Source organism: Elephantulus edwardii, unplaced genomic scaffold (genome assembly GCF_000299155.1).
Source record: "Elephantulus edwardii isolate Elephantulus edwardi_28Jun2011 unplaced genomic scaffold, EleEdw1.0 scaffold00082, whole genome shotgun sequence".
Taxonomy (NCBI): domain Eukaryota; kingdom Metazoa; phylum Chordata; class Mammalia; order Macroscelidea; family Macroscelididae; genus Elephantulus; species Elephantulus edwardii.
Genome location: NW_006399832.1, coordinates 4,227,664 through 4,245,694, shown reverse-complemented (window position 1 = coordinate 4,245,694; position 18,031 = coordinate 4,227,664). Strand labels below are relative to the sequence as shown.

Here is an 18,031-nt window from a genome sequence, read left to right as displayed (position 1 = left end):
GATGGATGACTCTGGACTTTTGACCAAGTAAGAGACACCAGCTTTGGATCCCCTTTAAATCTTAGGCCAGATGGGAAATGGAAATACAAGGAGTATTTGATGAGAAGGAGCTGGTTTTGACCATGTACTTACAAATGCTCCACCTAATCAATAAATGCACCCCCTCCCCAAGCAAAGGCAAGCCCCAGTAAAAAGGATACGCACTCAAAGCTGTTAAAATGAAAATAACAAATGAAATTTAGACGACCAACCATCTCCTGATAGTTACAGCAGGTAGAAGGACAAACATTCTCTTTTTAAACTAAAGTGAAAAAAAAAAAAAGAAGAAGCATAATTCATTTGTGCTGATTAAGAGATGTGCAAGTGCAAATGCTCTGTGGGAGCCTCCCTGTGCTGCCCCCTGGCAGGCGGAGTCTCTGGAGATCCCTTCCCTCCAGAGACTCCGCATGCTGTTTTTCTGAACAAGAGTTTCTAGAATGAACTGGCTATTTGATCTTTTTTACCCTGTAATTTTCAGAAAGTGAATGACAGTTGTTTTATAACATTAAATGCTGTGTTTCAGGCCAAGTTTTCGCCGCACAAACTGGTTTGAGCCTGTGGGCTCTGAGTATGAACAGGTTATGCAAAGAGTAGGGGTGATTGACCTGTCACCCTTTGGCAAGTTTAACATCAAAGGCCCAGACTCCATGAAACTGTTGGACTATCTTTTTGCAAATGTCATTCCAAAGGTAAATAGCCTCACAGGGACACCAGGTTCAGGACTGTGGCCTATTTCATTTTCAAGCTTTTAATTATTTTAAAAAATACTATTCTAGTTCACATAACAATTTCTGTAAGAATATTGGCGGTTTTTTCTTGAACTAAGAAAATAGCTTTTTTTTTTACTTTTTTTTTTAAATAGCTGTAATTTTAAATTTAAATTTTTGTTGAGAGTACTTTCAACTAATGGCATTATAACAGCTTAGAATTATCAATGAAAACTTAAAACTCTATAATTAAATAATCATTTAAATAAAGAACTTCAGAATTAATCTTGAATTTAGGTTTAGAAGAGTTACAATTAATTCATGAAGATAATGGAGAGCAAATTATTAAGTTTTAATGACTTAAATTATTAAACATTACATATTATACTTTAAAAATCCATAATATAGTTCATCCTGAGGTGATTTTGTATTTATTTGTGTAGGTGGGTTTTACAAATATAAGTCACATGTTAACACCAAAAGGCCGTGTGTATGCGGAGTTGACTGTGTCTCATCAATCTCCAGGAGAGTTTCTATTAATAACTGGTTCTGGATCAGAACTTCACGATCTTAGGTAAGAATTTGTCCAGCTAAAGGTAAAATTTCTTATCTGTTGATTCACTCTTACATGGATTCCCTTTTTATCAGTCCTTGGAAATATAGCTTTAATCCTTAAGACACATCCTTTCCAATAAATGTCATATTTTTAATAGGAAAACATTTAAAGTGAAAGTTCTTTCTCCTCCCCAGTAATGAGTTTATTGGCTCTAATTATACTAATGTTATTGTTGAGTACCACTGAGTGGGACCCTCCAGTGAATTTTCAGAGGCAATAAATTGCACAGAAAGAGATTGGCTGTCCTTCTCCTGTGAAGCACCCTATGGTTGATTTGAACCATGTGCTTTGATCTAGCAGTGCAATTCCTTACCACTAAGACTCTAGCTCTCCCTTTAAGAATACTAAAACTCCATTTACTAAGCATTGTGTTGTTGTTATTAAGTGCCCTCGAGTCGTAGGCAACTCATAGTGACCCTATGAATGAACGTCCTCGACAGTTGCGTGACTTTCATCTTTTCTTCATGTTCATAGGGTTTCCCAAGTCAAACTATTTATGAAAGTGAATGCCGCTCCTGCTTCCAGTTACCAAGCATTATCAATGTTTAATAAAAACTTTTCTACAGTATCTCAATTGTCTTAATATTTATTCTTCAAGATTTTTTTAATACCATTCTCATTTTCAGTTAAGAAAACTGAAGTTGATATAATTTGCTTAATTTAGTCTCTGATTCTTGGGCCTACCTTTGGCCTCTCTGAGTTAGCTTCTCCCTTTGTGGTGCTCAGTGATCACTGACCCACAGCTGGATCAAAGTTACTGATCTACCAGCATGAACCTTTGCATAGTGCTTGGTATACAAACATTTGGAATATTATTGATGTTTCATAAATTATTTAATCTGACAGATAGCTACCGTAGTTATAAAACAATTCAAATTACATCTTCAATTCCAAGATGTACTGGGGCCACCTTAATATCTTAGATTCCTGTCAGTCCAGGTGAACATTTATGATAGACTTGAATAGCTCCAAGAACTGCTCAATAAATTATAAACTAGCCTGTAGGTGGTTTCCAATAACTCATTAAGACTTAGAAATTCCATCTAGTCTAGAGATGTTTTCCCCCCACTTCCTTATGCTTTCCCATGTGATTGTGTCTAGTGGTAGACACATTATTAACCTTTAGCATTGCAAGTATATCTCTTATGTACAGGTGTTAGAGAAAATTTGGACTTAAATTAATTTTTAATGATTGGACTGTTAGTCTAAATGCAAAGGACTGTCACTGTGTCAAAGAACTATGAGGCAGAGCTCATTTATAATGAAGGAGTCTCTATACTATGAAAAATTACTCCCACACTTCTAAAGGAGTGGTGGGGTTTTTTAATTGCTTAACATGTCAGAGACTCAGTTTCCTTAACTTTAAAAATTAAATAATTCTATAAAATTATATTCTAAGCTTTTCCTATAATTCTAGACACAATATAGCTACCTACCAAAATAACTGTTTAGTGTGAGTCAAAGAGTTTTGAACCTGTTGATTCCCATTCAGCCCCTGGCTGATAATGTACATATTCTCCATGGCTGAGATCGGGAAAATGGTGCAAGATAGGGCAGGCTTCTGATCTGTTGTTCATAGGATCGCTATAAGTCATACTTGATTTTGACAACACCTAACAACAATAAAGCAACCCTAGATATACTGAATGCATATTTACCTGGGCATCTGTAAGAATCACCTGGGGATCTTGCTCAACTCCCTGCATTTCACACAATGTTCATGACTTAAATGCAGATGGATTGAAGAAGAGGCAGCCAGAGGTGGCTATGATGTTGAAATTAGAAACATAACTGATGAGACTGGAGTCCTTGGAGTTGCAGGGCCATGTACAAGAAAAGTCCTTCAGAAACTCACCTCTGAAGACCTTAGTGATGATGCTTTCAAATTTCTTCAAACCAAGTCTATAAAAATTTCCAACATTCCTGTTACTGCTATTAGGATATCTTATACCGGTAAGGGCATGTCAGTGTGTGTGTGTGTGTGTGTGTGTGTGTGTGTGTGTGTGTGTGAAGTATGTCAAAGATGATGAGGATGGCACAGGGTAGGACCTGGTTCAGATCTGTTACTCAGAAGGTCTCTGTGAGTTGTACTTGGCTCAATGGCACCTCACAATAACAATACACTGGTCTGTGCATTGTTGTACAGAGGTAACTTGTGGTTGCTGTGATACTGAACACTGTGACACTGATGTGCCAAATGTGATAATGGTTGCCCAAGGTGCACAGTGTTTGGTGGAGCTTCCCAATTAAAACAAGGTTGGAAGCAGGAGTGGCATCCACTTTCAAAATGGCTTGCCCCTGGAAACTCTATGAACAGTGCTCAGGCCTTCCGTTCACTATGAGTCATCTACGACTCAACGGCTCCTAACAACAAACAAAAATCTAAAAGAAACTAACACACACATACACTTTCGTTAGTGTGCTTTGGAGAAAAATTTCTTCTGTCCAACTCTTAGGACACTCTTATCTATTGCCTCCTAATCTGTGAGAGCAAGCCCACAAATTTACAGTTGTTGGTCCATTTCCATACTTGTCTGCTATTTGCAAGGGTAAACAGTGAGGAAATACCAGTTGATTATATTTTTCAAGCCTGGTAGTTCTGGGACAAGGGGCTAGGGATCAGGGCATCTAAATCTTGGGCTATTATCCATTATTGTTTTCCTTGAAAAATATTGCCGGGCCTCATTATGAAGCTGGACTTCAAGGTATAGAGTAAATTTGCATTGCAGCCTTTATGTGTCATTAGACATGTCCTACATTCTGCCCTCAACCTGTGACCCAAGATTGAATGTAGATGCATACTTTGGTGTAGTATCTGTTGCAATTTATTGGGAAGTAATCTTTTAAATATATATTTTTTTTAAAACCAGATAATGTATGTGACGTATAAATCTTTTAAAAACAGGCAATGTCTGCATTTATGTGTTTTCGCTAATATACCTTCCCTCTAGTGATCTTTGTTCTTGCTCTTTTTTGGCATCTCTGGGTATATTTCAGGTGAGCTGGGTTGGGAGCTATACCACAAACGAGAAGATTCTGCAGCACTATATGATGCTATCATGAATGCAGGCCAGGAAGAAGGAATTGACAATTTCGGGACCTATGCCATGAATGTCTTAAGACTGGAGAAAGCTTTCAGAGCTTGGGGGTCAGAGGTTTGAAATACTAGTATCTTACTTAAAATTTTATGATGATTATATCTAGTTTTAGTATAAGGGCTAGTTCTAACTGCATCAGTGTAGGAGAAATCACAATATATTAATACTGTTGTTGTTGTTAGGTGCCACTGAGTTGACTTGGACCCATAGCAACCTTATCTGCAATGAAACAAAACACTGCTGAATCCTCAGCAGTGGCAGCTGCTACAAGGTGTTCCCCTCATTTTCTTAACCTCTATTTTATCAGGGATAATGTCCTTTTCAGGGACTGACTTTTCCTGATTACAGTCCCAGAGTACCTGAAAGGAAGGCTCACTATCTTTGTTTCTGAGGAGTGTCTAACTAACTGCACACTTCTTCCGGGACAGATGTATTTGTTCCTTTGGTACTTCGTGGGATATTCAGTAGTTTTCACCAGCACCACAATTCAAAGGCATCAGCTCTACTTCCATCTTCCTTATTCGTTGTCTACTGTTCACATACATATGAAGCAATTAGAAATAGTTCAGATGCTCTATAGTCATCAAAGTGTCATCTTTGCTTTTTGTAATCTAAAGAGATCTTTTGCAGCAATTGTTTGCAATCAGTATGCCATGGGAATTTTTATCTTCTGCTTCCATGAGCTTTGATTGTGGCTGTAAATAAAATGAAATCCTCTACAACTTCATTCTTTTCTCCATTTATCATGATGATGTTCATCAATAGAGTTGTGAGCATTGTTGCTTTCCTTAGATTGAAGTGTAACACTTCCATAAAGCTCACTTCTTTAAGACTTCTTTTCATTGCCATCGAGTCGAAGCCAACTCGTAACTGACCTCCAGAGGATTTTCAGAGACTGTAAATCTCATGGGAGGAGACTCATCATCTTTCTCCCACAAAGCAGCTAGTGTTTTCAAACAATTTGCCTTTGAGTTGGCCACACGTTTCCCTACCCACTAGGTCACCAGAGCTCCCTTTAAGATTGGTTAGTGTTTTAAGTCATTAAACTTGATAACACCGAGTTAAACTACACATTAAAAACTGTTTTCCCATCCTATTTATCTATGTGAACACACGCACGTGAACATTTTTTATATCCCTCTGTCAATTCCCAAATTCTGAGCTTGGGCATTGGTGGTGCACTCCTCATGGGTCTCTCACAGTGCTTAATTGCAACCATCACACATCTGTCAGTGCAGGCTTGCATGTTGTAGGAATGCTGAACAGATTTCAGTAGAGCTTTGATTAAGGCAGGCAGAAAGAAAGGCAGTATTTCATTCTGCTAAGCATGAAGTTACTGTGAAGGGAGACTGGCTGGATGTTAGCTAAAAACAAAACGTTTTTACAGAGATTGCCTTTCTCTTTATTTTTCTACATTTTTCTCTTTGGATTTAATCTTTTCATTGTGATTGTAGTGAAAGTTACAGAAAAGAGGCGTTTTCATTCATTCATTGATACACCTTTTCCTCCCTCCTCGTCCCTCAATTCACTCTGCAATGTGTTCAGATTATTAATTATTGTAATTATTTCAGATTATTAATTGCCTTACACGCTGTGTCTAATCATCCATTCCCCTCACTTAGGATTTTATTTTTATCATTTAAAAAATAAAACAAACAGGACCATTTGTCTCTACACTCTCCTGGAACTGAAGCAACAGACAAATCTCCAGGGAATTGGGCGGTTTTTCCATCCTTCTGTTTTCTGTTTCTTCTTGCCTCCTCCTCCTCCTCCTCTCCTCCCCGCCTGTAGAGAGCTTTTCGCCTGAGTTCTCTCCAGTTTCCCTGCAGTGCCCGAGGGCCCTCTAGTGTTATTACAGTGATCAATCTCTTCTGCTTTGGAGATTTTCTGGGTATTATTCCCAGAGTAATTTTGAAATGGCGTAGGTTGAAAAAAAAATAAAATTAAGTAGCTCATCTTGATTAATAATATGAAACCAAATTTATCTTACATGAAAATAAATTTATGTTCCTCATCTGGCTTATGTAAACGCTATGGTGTCTTTAAAAGCTTCATCTTCAATGGGGTATAAATCAGTTCTCTAAATTTTCACTTGGAGCAAAATAGAACACCATTGAAAAAAATTGAACAAATAACCTTTCTTCTTCAGGTCTGTTCACAAATATTGGCTTTAGCTCTGACTTGAAGTATATCTTAATAATTGAACTGTGTTTGAAAAGATTGAGAGTCAATCACTATTTTTTTCTTTACCCATACTCTTTAGAAACATAGATACCGTTTTCTTATTATTTTGCTTACCACTTACCTATATTCTTGAATGAGTGTACAGAACATCAAATCAATTACTTAATAACTTTAAAAATATATGTAAATGTATTCTATTAAAAATGTGACAGTCTTTTTCCTGGAAGGAATACCATGTTGGAATATGCTTCAAATGTATGGAAATATAAAAATCCCATGGAGCATATTGAATTTTAGTGTTTGTCTTGGCTGTATTAAAATTGCAGTATTTTTTCTAGAATCTATATGCAAAATGGAAAAAGTATTCTCATTCCTCAGAAAAAATAATAAAAGTGATGTTACAAAAATGACTTATTTAAGATTGAAAATGTGTGTTTCTCTTTTAGATGAATTGTGACACAAACCCCTTAGAAGCTGGACTGGGATATTTCATAAAGTTAAATAAGGTATGTTTGCATTCCAAAATGTACTTGAAATAAACTTTAAAATTAGGATACTGTTTCATGGCAGAACCATGCTTTAAAATGTCTCACTTTCTCCCCATTTTTATTGTTTTTTAAACAAATATAATTGTAGGAGAACCGAGTGAAATTAGAAGCATAAATTTAAATATCACTCAATTGTTTCATACTAATCTGTGTAGAGAGCTCTGGTGGCCTGCTGGCAGGAAGCTGTGCTGCAATCCTGAAAGCACATGGTTCAAAAACACCAGTTGTTCCACAGGAGAAACATGGGCAATCTCCTCCCCTGTGATTAAGTGCCTCTGAAAAGCCACCAGAGGGTCGGCTAGGGTTGGTTCCGACTTGACAACACAACAACAATCTTATGTCAGGGAGCTCTGGTGGCCTAGTCGTAAGAAGCTGTACTACAATCCCGAAGGCACACAGTTCAAATCTTTTTTGGTGTTAACATGTGACTTATATTTGTAAAACCCACCTACACAAATAAATTCAAAATTATCTCAGGATAAATTACCTTATAGATTAGTTTTTCAGTAAAATATGCAAAAGAAGGATGGATAGTCTCCACCCATGCAATTTACTGCCTCTGAAAACCCGCTGGAGGTTTAGCAATGGGTTCATTCCAACTTGGCACACAACAACAATATAGTGTTAACGGAGTCTGGTAGCATAGCCTATTGTGTGGCCTGCTGCTAATCAAAAGGCCACACGTTTCTGATAGTTTGAATCCAGAAAACAGAAAGAACTCCCCCATTAAGATTGATAATCTCTGAAACTGTACGGATGGCTGCTATTAGTCAGAATCAACTTGATGACAGTGTGTGAGTGAGTGAATCCTTGGCTAAACTTTGCTATCAGTCCAAACTATTTGTGTATGCTTGTAGTTATAAGATAGCAGAGTCTAGCATTATAAATTGTTGTTGATTGCTGTTAAGTCAAACACAATTCATAGCAACCCTATGAAGAAAAGGCCTGAAGCCTTTCTGTATCATCATTTCTCCAAGTTCAGAGAGTTTCCAGAGGCATGTTGTTTAGGAAGTGGATGCCACTCCTGCTTCAAAGTCTGTCTTAATCTGGGCTGTCCACCAAACACTGTCCACCCTAGGTAACCATTATGGCATTTGACACACCAGTGACACAGCATTCAGCACCACAGCAACCCCAGGTTACCTCGGTACAGCAAATTGACAGAAGAGTGCTGACTTAGAAGAATGCCCCTCCAAAATATAATAATATGAGTCCTGAGGACCCTCCAGGAGGTCTTGTTGACACTAAATAAGAGGCTTAAGTCAAGAAAACAACCCAACATACCACGCAAATGACAACCCAGAACAAGAACGCCCGTCTTACAAAGTCCGGCTGTGTCACCCAGTTCTAAATTGGAGATGAGGGGCTCAGCTTAAATACTAATACAAAACTTTAAGACTAAAATTAGCAAAGGTAACATAATTATCAGCTGGCATTCTTACAGGAATTGCACCAAGTTGATCGTATGTTTTAGTTAACTCCTGGTGATGGGTAAATTTGTAAATCGGTTAATCTAACAGATTGAAGTCACTGACTCTCAATATAGTTGCCTCACAGCATGAAGCAGCGCAGCAGAGCCATCCATCTGCTCATTAAGCATCTTTGTATGTAGCTACCACATCTGGCTGTGAGAAAATGTCAAATGTGTTCAGCAAAAAATTAGTATTTACTAAGAAGCCACTTGTTGTTGCTTTTGTTATGTGCCATCGAGTCGACTACGAATCACAGTCAGCCTACACTCTGAACCCTGTTCTATCCTGAACCAACCTCACTGTCTCTGACACACCTACTTCAAGCTCCCAAAAAAGAGTAAATTAACAACCCAAAGGGATACCCTACATCAAAGATTCTCAAAGTGTGGTCTTAGACAAGAAGAATAACATTAGCTGGAAGGTTGATAGAAATGAAATTTCTTAGGTTCTATCCCGTTGTGGTTGTGTGCTATCAAGTTAGAATTGACCCATAGCTGACCCTCCAGCAGGTTTTCAGAGGCACTTAATAACACAGAAGGATTGCAGAGGCACTTAATCACATGGAGAGCTTGCTCATCCTTCTCTTGCAGATCAATCAGCTGGTGGATTCGAATCTCATGCACTTGGAGTGGCAGAGCAGCTCCTTGCCACTAAGCCATCAAAACTCATCTATACAAGTTCTAAAATATAAATGAGGTTGTTCTATTGAGAAAGTGTCACAGAGTTATTATAGCAATCCAAAAGCCAAACCCATCGTCATTGAGTCAAGTCCAACTCTTAGTGACCCTCCATTGAGTTTCAAAGGCTGTAAATCTTTTAAGAGGAGACTGCCCATCTTTCTCCTGCACAGCAGCTAGAGGATTTGAACCAATGACCTTATGGTTAGCATCCCAACATGGTACCAGAATGCCACCAAAGTTCCTTAGAATTATGGTTACTAATTGTTGTAAAATCAAAACCAGCTCACAGCTGACAGAAATTGCCCCTCTATCAACAACCTACATTATGGAGATGACACGACCTTGTTTGCTGAAACTGAGGAGGATATGAAATGCTTGCTGCAGAAGATCAAGAACTGTATTTTCAATGTGGTTTGAAGCTCAACATCAAGAAGACAAAGATTCTCATCACTGGGCCAATTGGTAGCATCATGATGGATGGAGAAAAGATTGAAGTTATTAACCCTTACAACTTGCTTGGCTCCACAATCAACACTCTTGGCACTAGCAGCCAGGAAATCCAAAGATGAATTGCATTGGGAAAACTTGTTGTCAGGACCTCTCTAGAGTACTGTGAAAAAGCAACAATGTCAGTCTAAAGACTAAGGTGCACCTGATGCAGGTCATAGTTTTCACAATTACTTGCTAAGTATCAGAGAGCTGGACAACGACTAAGGATGACAGAGGAATTGATGCCTTTGATTTGTGCTGCTGGAGAAGAGACTTGAACCTGCAATGGACTGCCAAGAAAACAAATGGATCTGTCTTGAAACCAAGTTTCTCCTTGGAGGCTAGGATTTTGAAGCTCTGTCTCACACACTTTGGACACGTGGCCAGTAGGGACCCATCCTTGGAGAAGGACATCATGCTTGGAAGGGTGGAGGGACAGAGCAGGAGAAGAAGACCCAGAGGAGATGGATTGATACAGTAACGGGGGCAATGGGAGTTAGTGTGTTGGAATCAGTGAGACTGGCTCAGGACAGAGTAGGCTTTAGAGCGGCTGCACACAGGGTAGCTATGAGTTTAAGGAAACTCAATGGCACATAACAGCAACAACAACATCGTGGAACTGCTGTTAGATTTAGACAACCAGAGAAGTGTATTCTTTGGGGTTAACTGGGCAACTCCTTATGGACTACAGAACTCTAATAAATAGAGTAGCAGTTAGAGTTTTAATATTAACAGAGTATTGAAGGATTAGTTCAGTAGATGCAGCTTAGGTTACTTGTTCTTGGCACCAGGTCTTAGCTTCTATTGCATGGCCCTGCACGGATTATTGTGATCCATAAGAGTTTTTATTAACTGACTCAGAGGTTTTTATTAGTCTGACTTAGTCTGGACCTTCACTGAAACCTGGTTAACATCAAACCAGCAACAAAAACCCTCCGCTAATGATTAGTGCCTACCCATGAGGTACATTGCCCACGCCTTGAACCCAACTCTCTTGCTTAGAAAGTATGAATTCTATCCATGAATTGCTGGAGTACTTGACAAAATTCCAAATAAAAAACTCTCTTGCTCAATACACTTGTAAGCTAAAGATTTTTCCTAGCCTACGGAAAAATATGAACACATGCCTATGAATCAGTCTGAGAAACTCTTTTCTGTTCATGCACCAGTTCCAGATTCTGAGCTAAGATCTTAACATAAAACACATGCATTGATAGAGTATTTTATTTTAGAAAAATCAGCCTCCTAAAGGGTTTTAAAGGGAGCATCTCTCTGTACATTTGTCCATGACTTTTGCTTTTTACGATAGACCATCTGCCTCCCAACTAGACAGAGCAGGTGCTGGTGTTTGGGTGGACCCTGGCCGCAGATTGCCCCTTCTGATAACAGAAGTCTTGGCTTAGCTGTTTAAAATAAGGATAAACATAGCCTGATTCATGAAAGCACTAAAGTTACATTGCTGGTAACCAACAGGCAGATAGAAAATGGATTTCTTTTTTTTTTACTTCAGTATTTGAAAATTATTGTTTAGGGATAAGGCATGGGTAAATAATCTCTTCATATTGAAATTAGATTTTATAAATTCCCTTTATGATTATTAGCAGGTGTGGGTTGAATCTTTATTAGTTCCTTCAATTATTTTAATAACCAAAGCTCAGCTCTAGAATGTAGCTGTTTAATAGGTGATAATTTTGTTTTGGGATCTGTTTTTATGATTTCTGCATTGTTGAGTCTCAGTCTAGTGTCACTGAGTTAATTTTTGATGATTTCATTGGATGAAGGTCTGTGCCATTCAAGAACCAGGACCTCACTGAGCCAGTGCTTTTAGTCATGTAGATTCAGGTTGGTTATTTGATATCAGCTTAACGCTAGTGATTCTTGGTTTCTTTCCAAGACAAGGGAATAGATCAAATCTACTGCATTTGCATTAGATTTGTAGTAGGTGTTTTCACAACTTTCAAAGCTTGGTTCCTAAAAAACTTGATAACAGTCCAATGCATCTTGATACTTCAAATACTGTATCAAAATGTCACTTACATTACAAAATGTTTCATACATTTTAAAGAATATATCCAAGTCTGTGTTGCTTCGGAAAATGGAGCTAAATATAAAACAAAAGCAGAAACTAACACTAAAATGAAGCGTAATACCTTTGAGTCAAGTCTGACTCATGGGGACCCTATGTGTTAGAGTAGACTTGTTCCATAGGATTTTCTTAGCTATAATCTTCCTATTTTGTTTGTTTGTGATCTCCCATAATGCCACCAAGTACATTCAAACTGCTAAACCTTTAGTTTGACAACTCATTACCGTTAGGTTGGAATAACTCATAGATTACTTTCCAGTGGGTTTTTAAAGGATGTAAATCACGTAGGAGGAGATTACCCACCTTTCTTTCACAGAACAGCTGGTGGATTCAAACTAACAGTTTTGGAGATGCCAGCATAATTCTTTATCCACTGGGCCACCAGAACCCCACGTCAGTAGCCACATACAAAGTACATGTCACTCATGCAACTGTATACTCAATACTGGTCTCTTAAAAAAAATAATCTTGCATATCACAATTGTTTAAAAGAAATTCTTTCCTTTTCCTTATAACAAATATATAGAATGCTTTGCTTGGCCCCCGGAAATTTTAGCAAAATTGACTGCATAAGCCGTAATATGAAGAAAAGACAGAGAACCAGATAATCTCAGAGCTAGCGGCTCCCTGGAAATCACACAGTAGAGCCTCCTCCTCATTTTGAAGTGAGGAGATCAATAGTACAAAGGAGGCAAGTGACTTAAGCTCGAGCATCTGCTTTAGCCTGGGATGCTGAACTGGTTCAGTTCTGGCCATCAGAACGAAGGACAGCCTAGCATTGCATAGAAACCAAATCTATTGCAAGTCCCAGCGGTGAGCAGGCCTGGTAACATGCTCAACCAATCCCACCACTTTATGTGACAGCCAACCTGTTTGAGCCAGGCACTTCTGCTTGCTTCCTGTTGTTATAAAACAGTGAGTTAGAATCGACTCACAGATGATCCTCCAGTGGGTTTTCAGAGTAAATTACACAGAAGGGGATTGCCCACCTTTTCTCGTGGAGCAGCTGGTGGGTTGCCAGTGGGACTTCTTACCTACCACTAAGCTACCAGAGCTCTCTAGGTAAGTACAACTTTGGCTGACAAGAGGAGTGGTTGTTACACAACACATTTGCTACTCTTGTTTCCATGGTCTGTGACTGGTTCACTTCAAACATATTTGATGCCTTATTTTAGAAACAGGTTGAATGCTGGCCTCTGACTTCTGTTACAGTGTTTTCTCACCTACCCCTTTCTTAGCCATTTCGTTCCTTTAATGAGCCTATTTATAAGCCTTGAAAAACTTACCTGAAAAGGGGGGGAAAAAAAGGCTACATAGGTCATAGAATTTGAATGAGATATATCTTATCAATTGATACTTTCCAGTCATGTTTTTGTTAGAAGTAACTGTGTGTTTTTGGTAGGATCAGAATAGCTGTCCTTCCCATTTTAGAAAGAAAAATACTACGGAGCTCTGATGGCCTAGTGGCAAGAAGCTGGGCTGCAATCCTATAAGTGTGCTGTTTGAGTCCACCAGCTGCTCTACTGGAGAAAGGAGGAGCAATCTCCTCCTCTACCAGTCGGATTCGATTTGATGGTACACACAGAAAATAATAATAAAATAAATTTTAAAAAATACTTTGTTTTCTTCTTAAAATGAAGGAATCATTCTATGACCACTTTAGGGTATATTCATTCCTATTAAACCAGCATGAAATGGTAAAGAGCAATGGAAGTTTTTAAGAGATCTTAGGTAACAAAGGAGATATTTCAATGGCACTTAACCTTCTCTATGCTTTAATGTTGTCTATGCCTCAGTTCCATGAGACTTTGAATTCTAGGAAAAGAAGGCCCAAGATGTGCACACATCCATTCATCTGTCATTGTTGTTAGGTGCCGTGGCATTGACCACGATTGAGAGCAACTGTGAACAACAGATTACCACTACTTCCACCCTGCTCAAACCCATGGTTGCAGTCACTGTGTCAATCCATCTCATTGAGGGTCTTATTCTTTTTCACTGACCCTTTACTTTTCCCAACACGATGTCTTTTTCGAAGAACTAGCACTTCCTGACAACATAACCAAAATATGTGAGGTGACATGTCATTCAACTGTTGCTGTTCTTAGGCGCCACTGTGTTGACTACGAACAACAGGTCAGAACATTGTTCCACCCTGTGCTATCCTTCTGCTTCTCTGCCATGCTATAGCAAACATTAAAGCCTCAAAACCAAACCTACTGCTGAGGAGTTAGTTCTACTGGGTTTCTATGGATGTAAATCTTTGTGGGAGGAAACGGCTTATCTTTCTCCTGAAAGATTGGAATTGCTGATTTTTTAGCCTGCTGACATTGTACTACAAGGTGTTAGAAGTGCTCCTTCAACTCATGCAATATTATTCAAAATGGGTGACCCTGGAGGACATTATGCTGAGTGAGGTATCTCAGTCACAAAGGGACAAATGCTATATGGTGCCACTGTTGTAGAATGAGGCTGGCATTGAGGTGGGGGTAAGACTGAGAAAAACTGGATGAAATATGTTTACGGCATTGAAGTCTATGGGGGAGAGAATAGTCTAAAAGTATTATATTTTAGGGCATTCTTTTTATCGTAGGAGTATGCAATGAGGATTGCAGAGTGGATTATATTTGGGGGTAGGGGATGGGGTTTGGGGAGGTGTGGGGGGCGGACTGTGTACCAATGAGGGAGTTTTCTTTTGCTTTTCAAGGAGAGGAGCAAATGGCGGGGGAGGGGCTTGTGCGGGGAGAAGGGTGCAACAATGAATGAATGGAATCCCAAAATCTCTGTAGATGTTCATTGAAACGAAAAATAAACAACCTAAATTTTAAAAAAAAAGCCAAAAAAAAAATAAATAAAAGTGATCCTTCACATGTTAAGTGCAACATAGTAAACTGAGTTGTTACTGTTGTTATCACTGAACCTCCAGTGGGTTTTCAGAAGCAGCAAATCACAAGCGAGGAAGATTGTCCATCTTTCTCCCATGGAGCAGCTGGTGGATTCAAACTGTGTACCTTTGGGGGTTGGTCATTTACTATTAAACACCTCACTAAGGCCACAGGTCTAAAGGTGTGAAATTTCAAACCTCATTAAGCTTGAAACACTTGGCATTTATGGAGTTAAAATGGTAGAAATTCTTAGAGTTGATCTGGAAAACAGTCTTTCACCTGAAGAGGGCTGTCCAGAGCACCCAGCAGTGTGATCTTGTCAGCTGGGGTGACCTGAGAGGAAAAATTTACCGCAATTGTGATAAAAGTACAAATAGAATGCCTTGCATTGTCTCTTCAAACAAAACCTCTCCACCCAAATCTAGTCAAGTCACCTATGGAAATGGCGTTATTATTTTTACAAAGGAGGTCACATTTGAGGAGGGTGGGGAAGTCAGGAGTATTACTTTGCACTTGAAGTGGAAGGAATGTATTAACCAAGAGCAAAAGGAAAATCAGCTGCCCGAACACAGAGTCATAGATATTCTGGGAAATTTCCTACTGGAATGACTGAATCTCTGTCTGTTGCTGCAGAACCCCCACCTGAGTTCACAGAGAATCACGTGCCTTGCATAATATGCTTAAGAAAAGAAAATTGTTTTTGGTTTTTTTTTTTAAAAGATACCCACACACATACACACAATATAGCATGTCTTGGGTTTCTAATAGGAACAAGGTAAATGTAATATACATCATCATAAGTTAGAAAATGTAGGTGCTAGAATATACAGCATCTTTTTTAAATCTTATACTTGTTTATTTACAAAGTTTGCATACATTGTTTTTCAACTAGATCGTTCCCATTTCCTTCACTTCTGCCTCCTCCACCCATCAAATTGTGGGACCCTGTGATTATTGTCTCCCCCTGCCCAGCCTCAGCCCTCTGCTCCCCCTTCTACCTTGGATCCTCATACTCATTCTACAAAATGATCTTATACAATATTTGCCCTTATAGGATTTAATTAGTTAACTTAGCATAAACAGCATCTCTTTTTGAGGAAAATATATTTCAAGCACAAATATCCAATAACAAAACATCTGGCAAAGAGACTGTGTACTTAACATCAGCCCTACCACATTATAAGTATTCAGTAAATATTAAGTATTATTAAGACATTCCTGTGGAAAGGAATTGTTATTTACAGAATTTCTAATGTACTACTCCCATTTCAAATGAAAACAAATGCTTCTGAATTTTCCCCCTCAAAAAGAATCTCCACTGAAATCATACCATTTCTGTAAATGACCTGAGTAAATTACCCAGCTCTATTTTGGCTTATTATGACCTGATGCATTTGCTGCAGAGGGTCAAGGACTGCAGATTTCAGTATAGATTGAGGTTCAATGTCAAGAAGACAAAGATTCTCACCACTGGACCAACTGGCAGCATCAGTATGGATGGTGAAGAGATTGAAATTGTTAACAGCTTTAGTTTGCTTGGTTCCAAGGTCAACACTCTTGGCACCAGCAGCCAGGAAATCAAAAAACTCATTGCGATGGGAAAGTCTTCTGTTAGGGACCTCTCCAGGGTACTAAAGCACCATGGTGTCACTCTGGAGACTAAGGTGCATGTGATACAGCCTCTGGTCTTTGCAATCACTTGGTAGGCATCAGAGAGTTGGACAATGACTAGGGAGGATAGAAGGAGAATTGATGCCTTTGAGCTGTGGTGCTGGAGAAGAGTATTGAATGTGCCATGGACTGCCAAGAAAACAAACAAATTCATCCTAGAGAGGGTTAAACCAGGCTGCTCCTTGGAAGCAAGGATTCTGGGGCTTTGTCTGACATACTTTGGACATGTTTTAAGGAGGAACAGGACCTTGGAGAGGGACATCATGCTTGGGAGGGTGGAGGGACAGCACAAGAGGGGAAGGCCCTCCATGAGGTGGATTGATTCAGTGACTGGGGTAATCGGGATGGGTGTGTCAGAGGCAGTGTGATTGGCACAGTGTAGAGCAGGGTTTAGGGCTGTTGTACATAGGGCACATAACAACAACAACAACATGACTAGATTTGCTTCTTCAAAGAGAAAGCATAAAAATAGCTATAGGAATTGAGGAGGGTGGCCTAGTGGTAAGAAGTTGTGCTGTAATCGCAAATGCACACAGTTCAACTCCACCAGCTGCTCTGTGGGAGAAAGATGGGCAGTGCCCTCCCATGAGATTTACTGCCTCTGAAAACCTGCTGGAGGTCCAGCTGTGAGCTGGTTCTGCCTCAAGGGCACATAACAACAGTAACAACAAGTCAGTCTTGGTGTCATTTCAGAATCACCTAGTAGCTTTTGAAAATCCCATCACTTTAAAGCAATTCAAGTAATCTGTGGGGTGAGGATTTGACATTTGGTTTTGTTTTAATTACGTAGGAAAGACTGAGAAACAGTTTTAGAGCAACAATTTTTGACTCTCTAAACATGAATGGTTTATTAGAAATGCAAAAAATCAGAAAGTCTGGGGTTGGGGCCCAACATTCTCTTTTTGAAAAAAATTGTTCTTTTAATGAAAGTTTACAGAAAGATTGGGTTTGCATTCATTCATTAATGCCAATTTCCCCCATACCACTTTTTCCCCCTTTCCCTCCCCTAATTCACTTGGTAATGTACTTCTTGTTCCAGATTGTTGCCATGCATATCATACTTAATCATACATTCCTTTCAGACTGTCTTTTCCTTTATATATTCCAGTAGTGTTCATTATCTACTTTTCTTTTTCTATTCCCTCCCCCTGCCCCATGTCAAACCTATTTTACAATAGCAATCTCGTTTCACTCAGCCCAATGTCTTCCAGAACCATTCATGTTGTGCAGTATGATTCTCATGCATGCTAAAATTTGAGGCCTAATGACTTACCCTAAATCACTTAGATCAACTCGGACATAGAATTGGGCATGATTTTTAAAAATCTTCTCAGGTTTTTTGATAATGCAGTAAAGACGAAGAACCACTGCCCCTTTAATACTATCAGTTGTGGTTGTGTACGTAAAGAGGAAAACAGAAATTTCAACTAGGTAGATAATGTTGTTGTTGTTGTTGTTGTTGTTAAGTGCCATCAAGTCATAGATGACTCATAGCAACCCTATGAACAAAAGACCTGATCACTTGTATAACATTCATCATTTCTCCAAGTTCATAG

At 39.0% G+C, this 18,031-nt stretch overlaps 1 protein-coding gene across 1 annotated transcript in view; it reads left to right on the top strand.

Annotated features, from left to right (window-relative positions):
• DMGDH (dimethylglycine dehydrogenase) overlaps nt 1-18,031 on the top strand; it is a 124,142-nt gene that overhangs the window by 70,938 nt on the left and 35,173 nt on the right. The window contains exons 10-14 of the mRNA XM_006889844.1: nt 563-728; nt 1,190-1,320; nt 3,098-3,315; nt 4,360-4,517; nt 7,091-7,150. Coding sequence (XP_006889906.1) covers nt 563-728; nt 1,190-1,320; nt 3,098-3,315; nt 4,360-4,517; nt 7,091-7,150 — 733 coding nt within the window. The remainder of the gene's footprint in view (nt 1-562; nt 729-1,189; nt 1,321-3,097; nt 3,316-4,359; nt 4,518-7,090; nt 7,151-18,031) is intronic.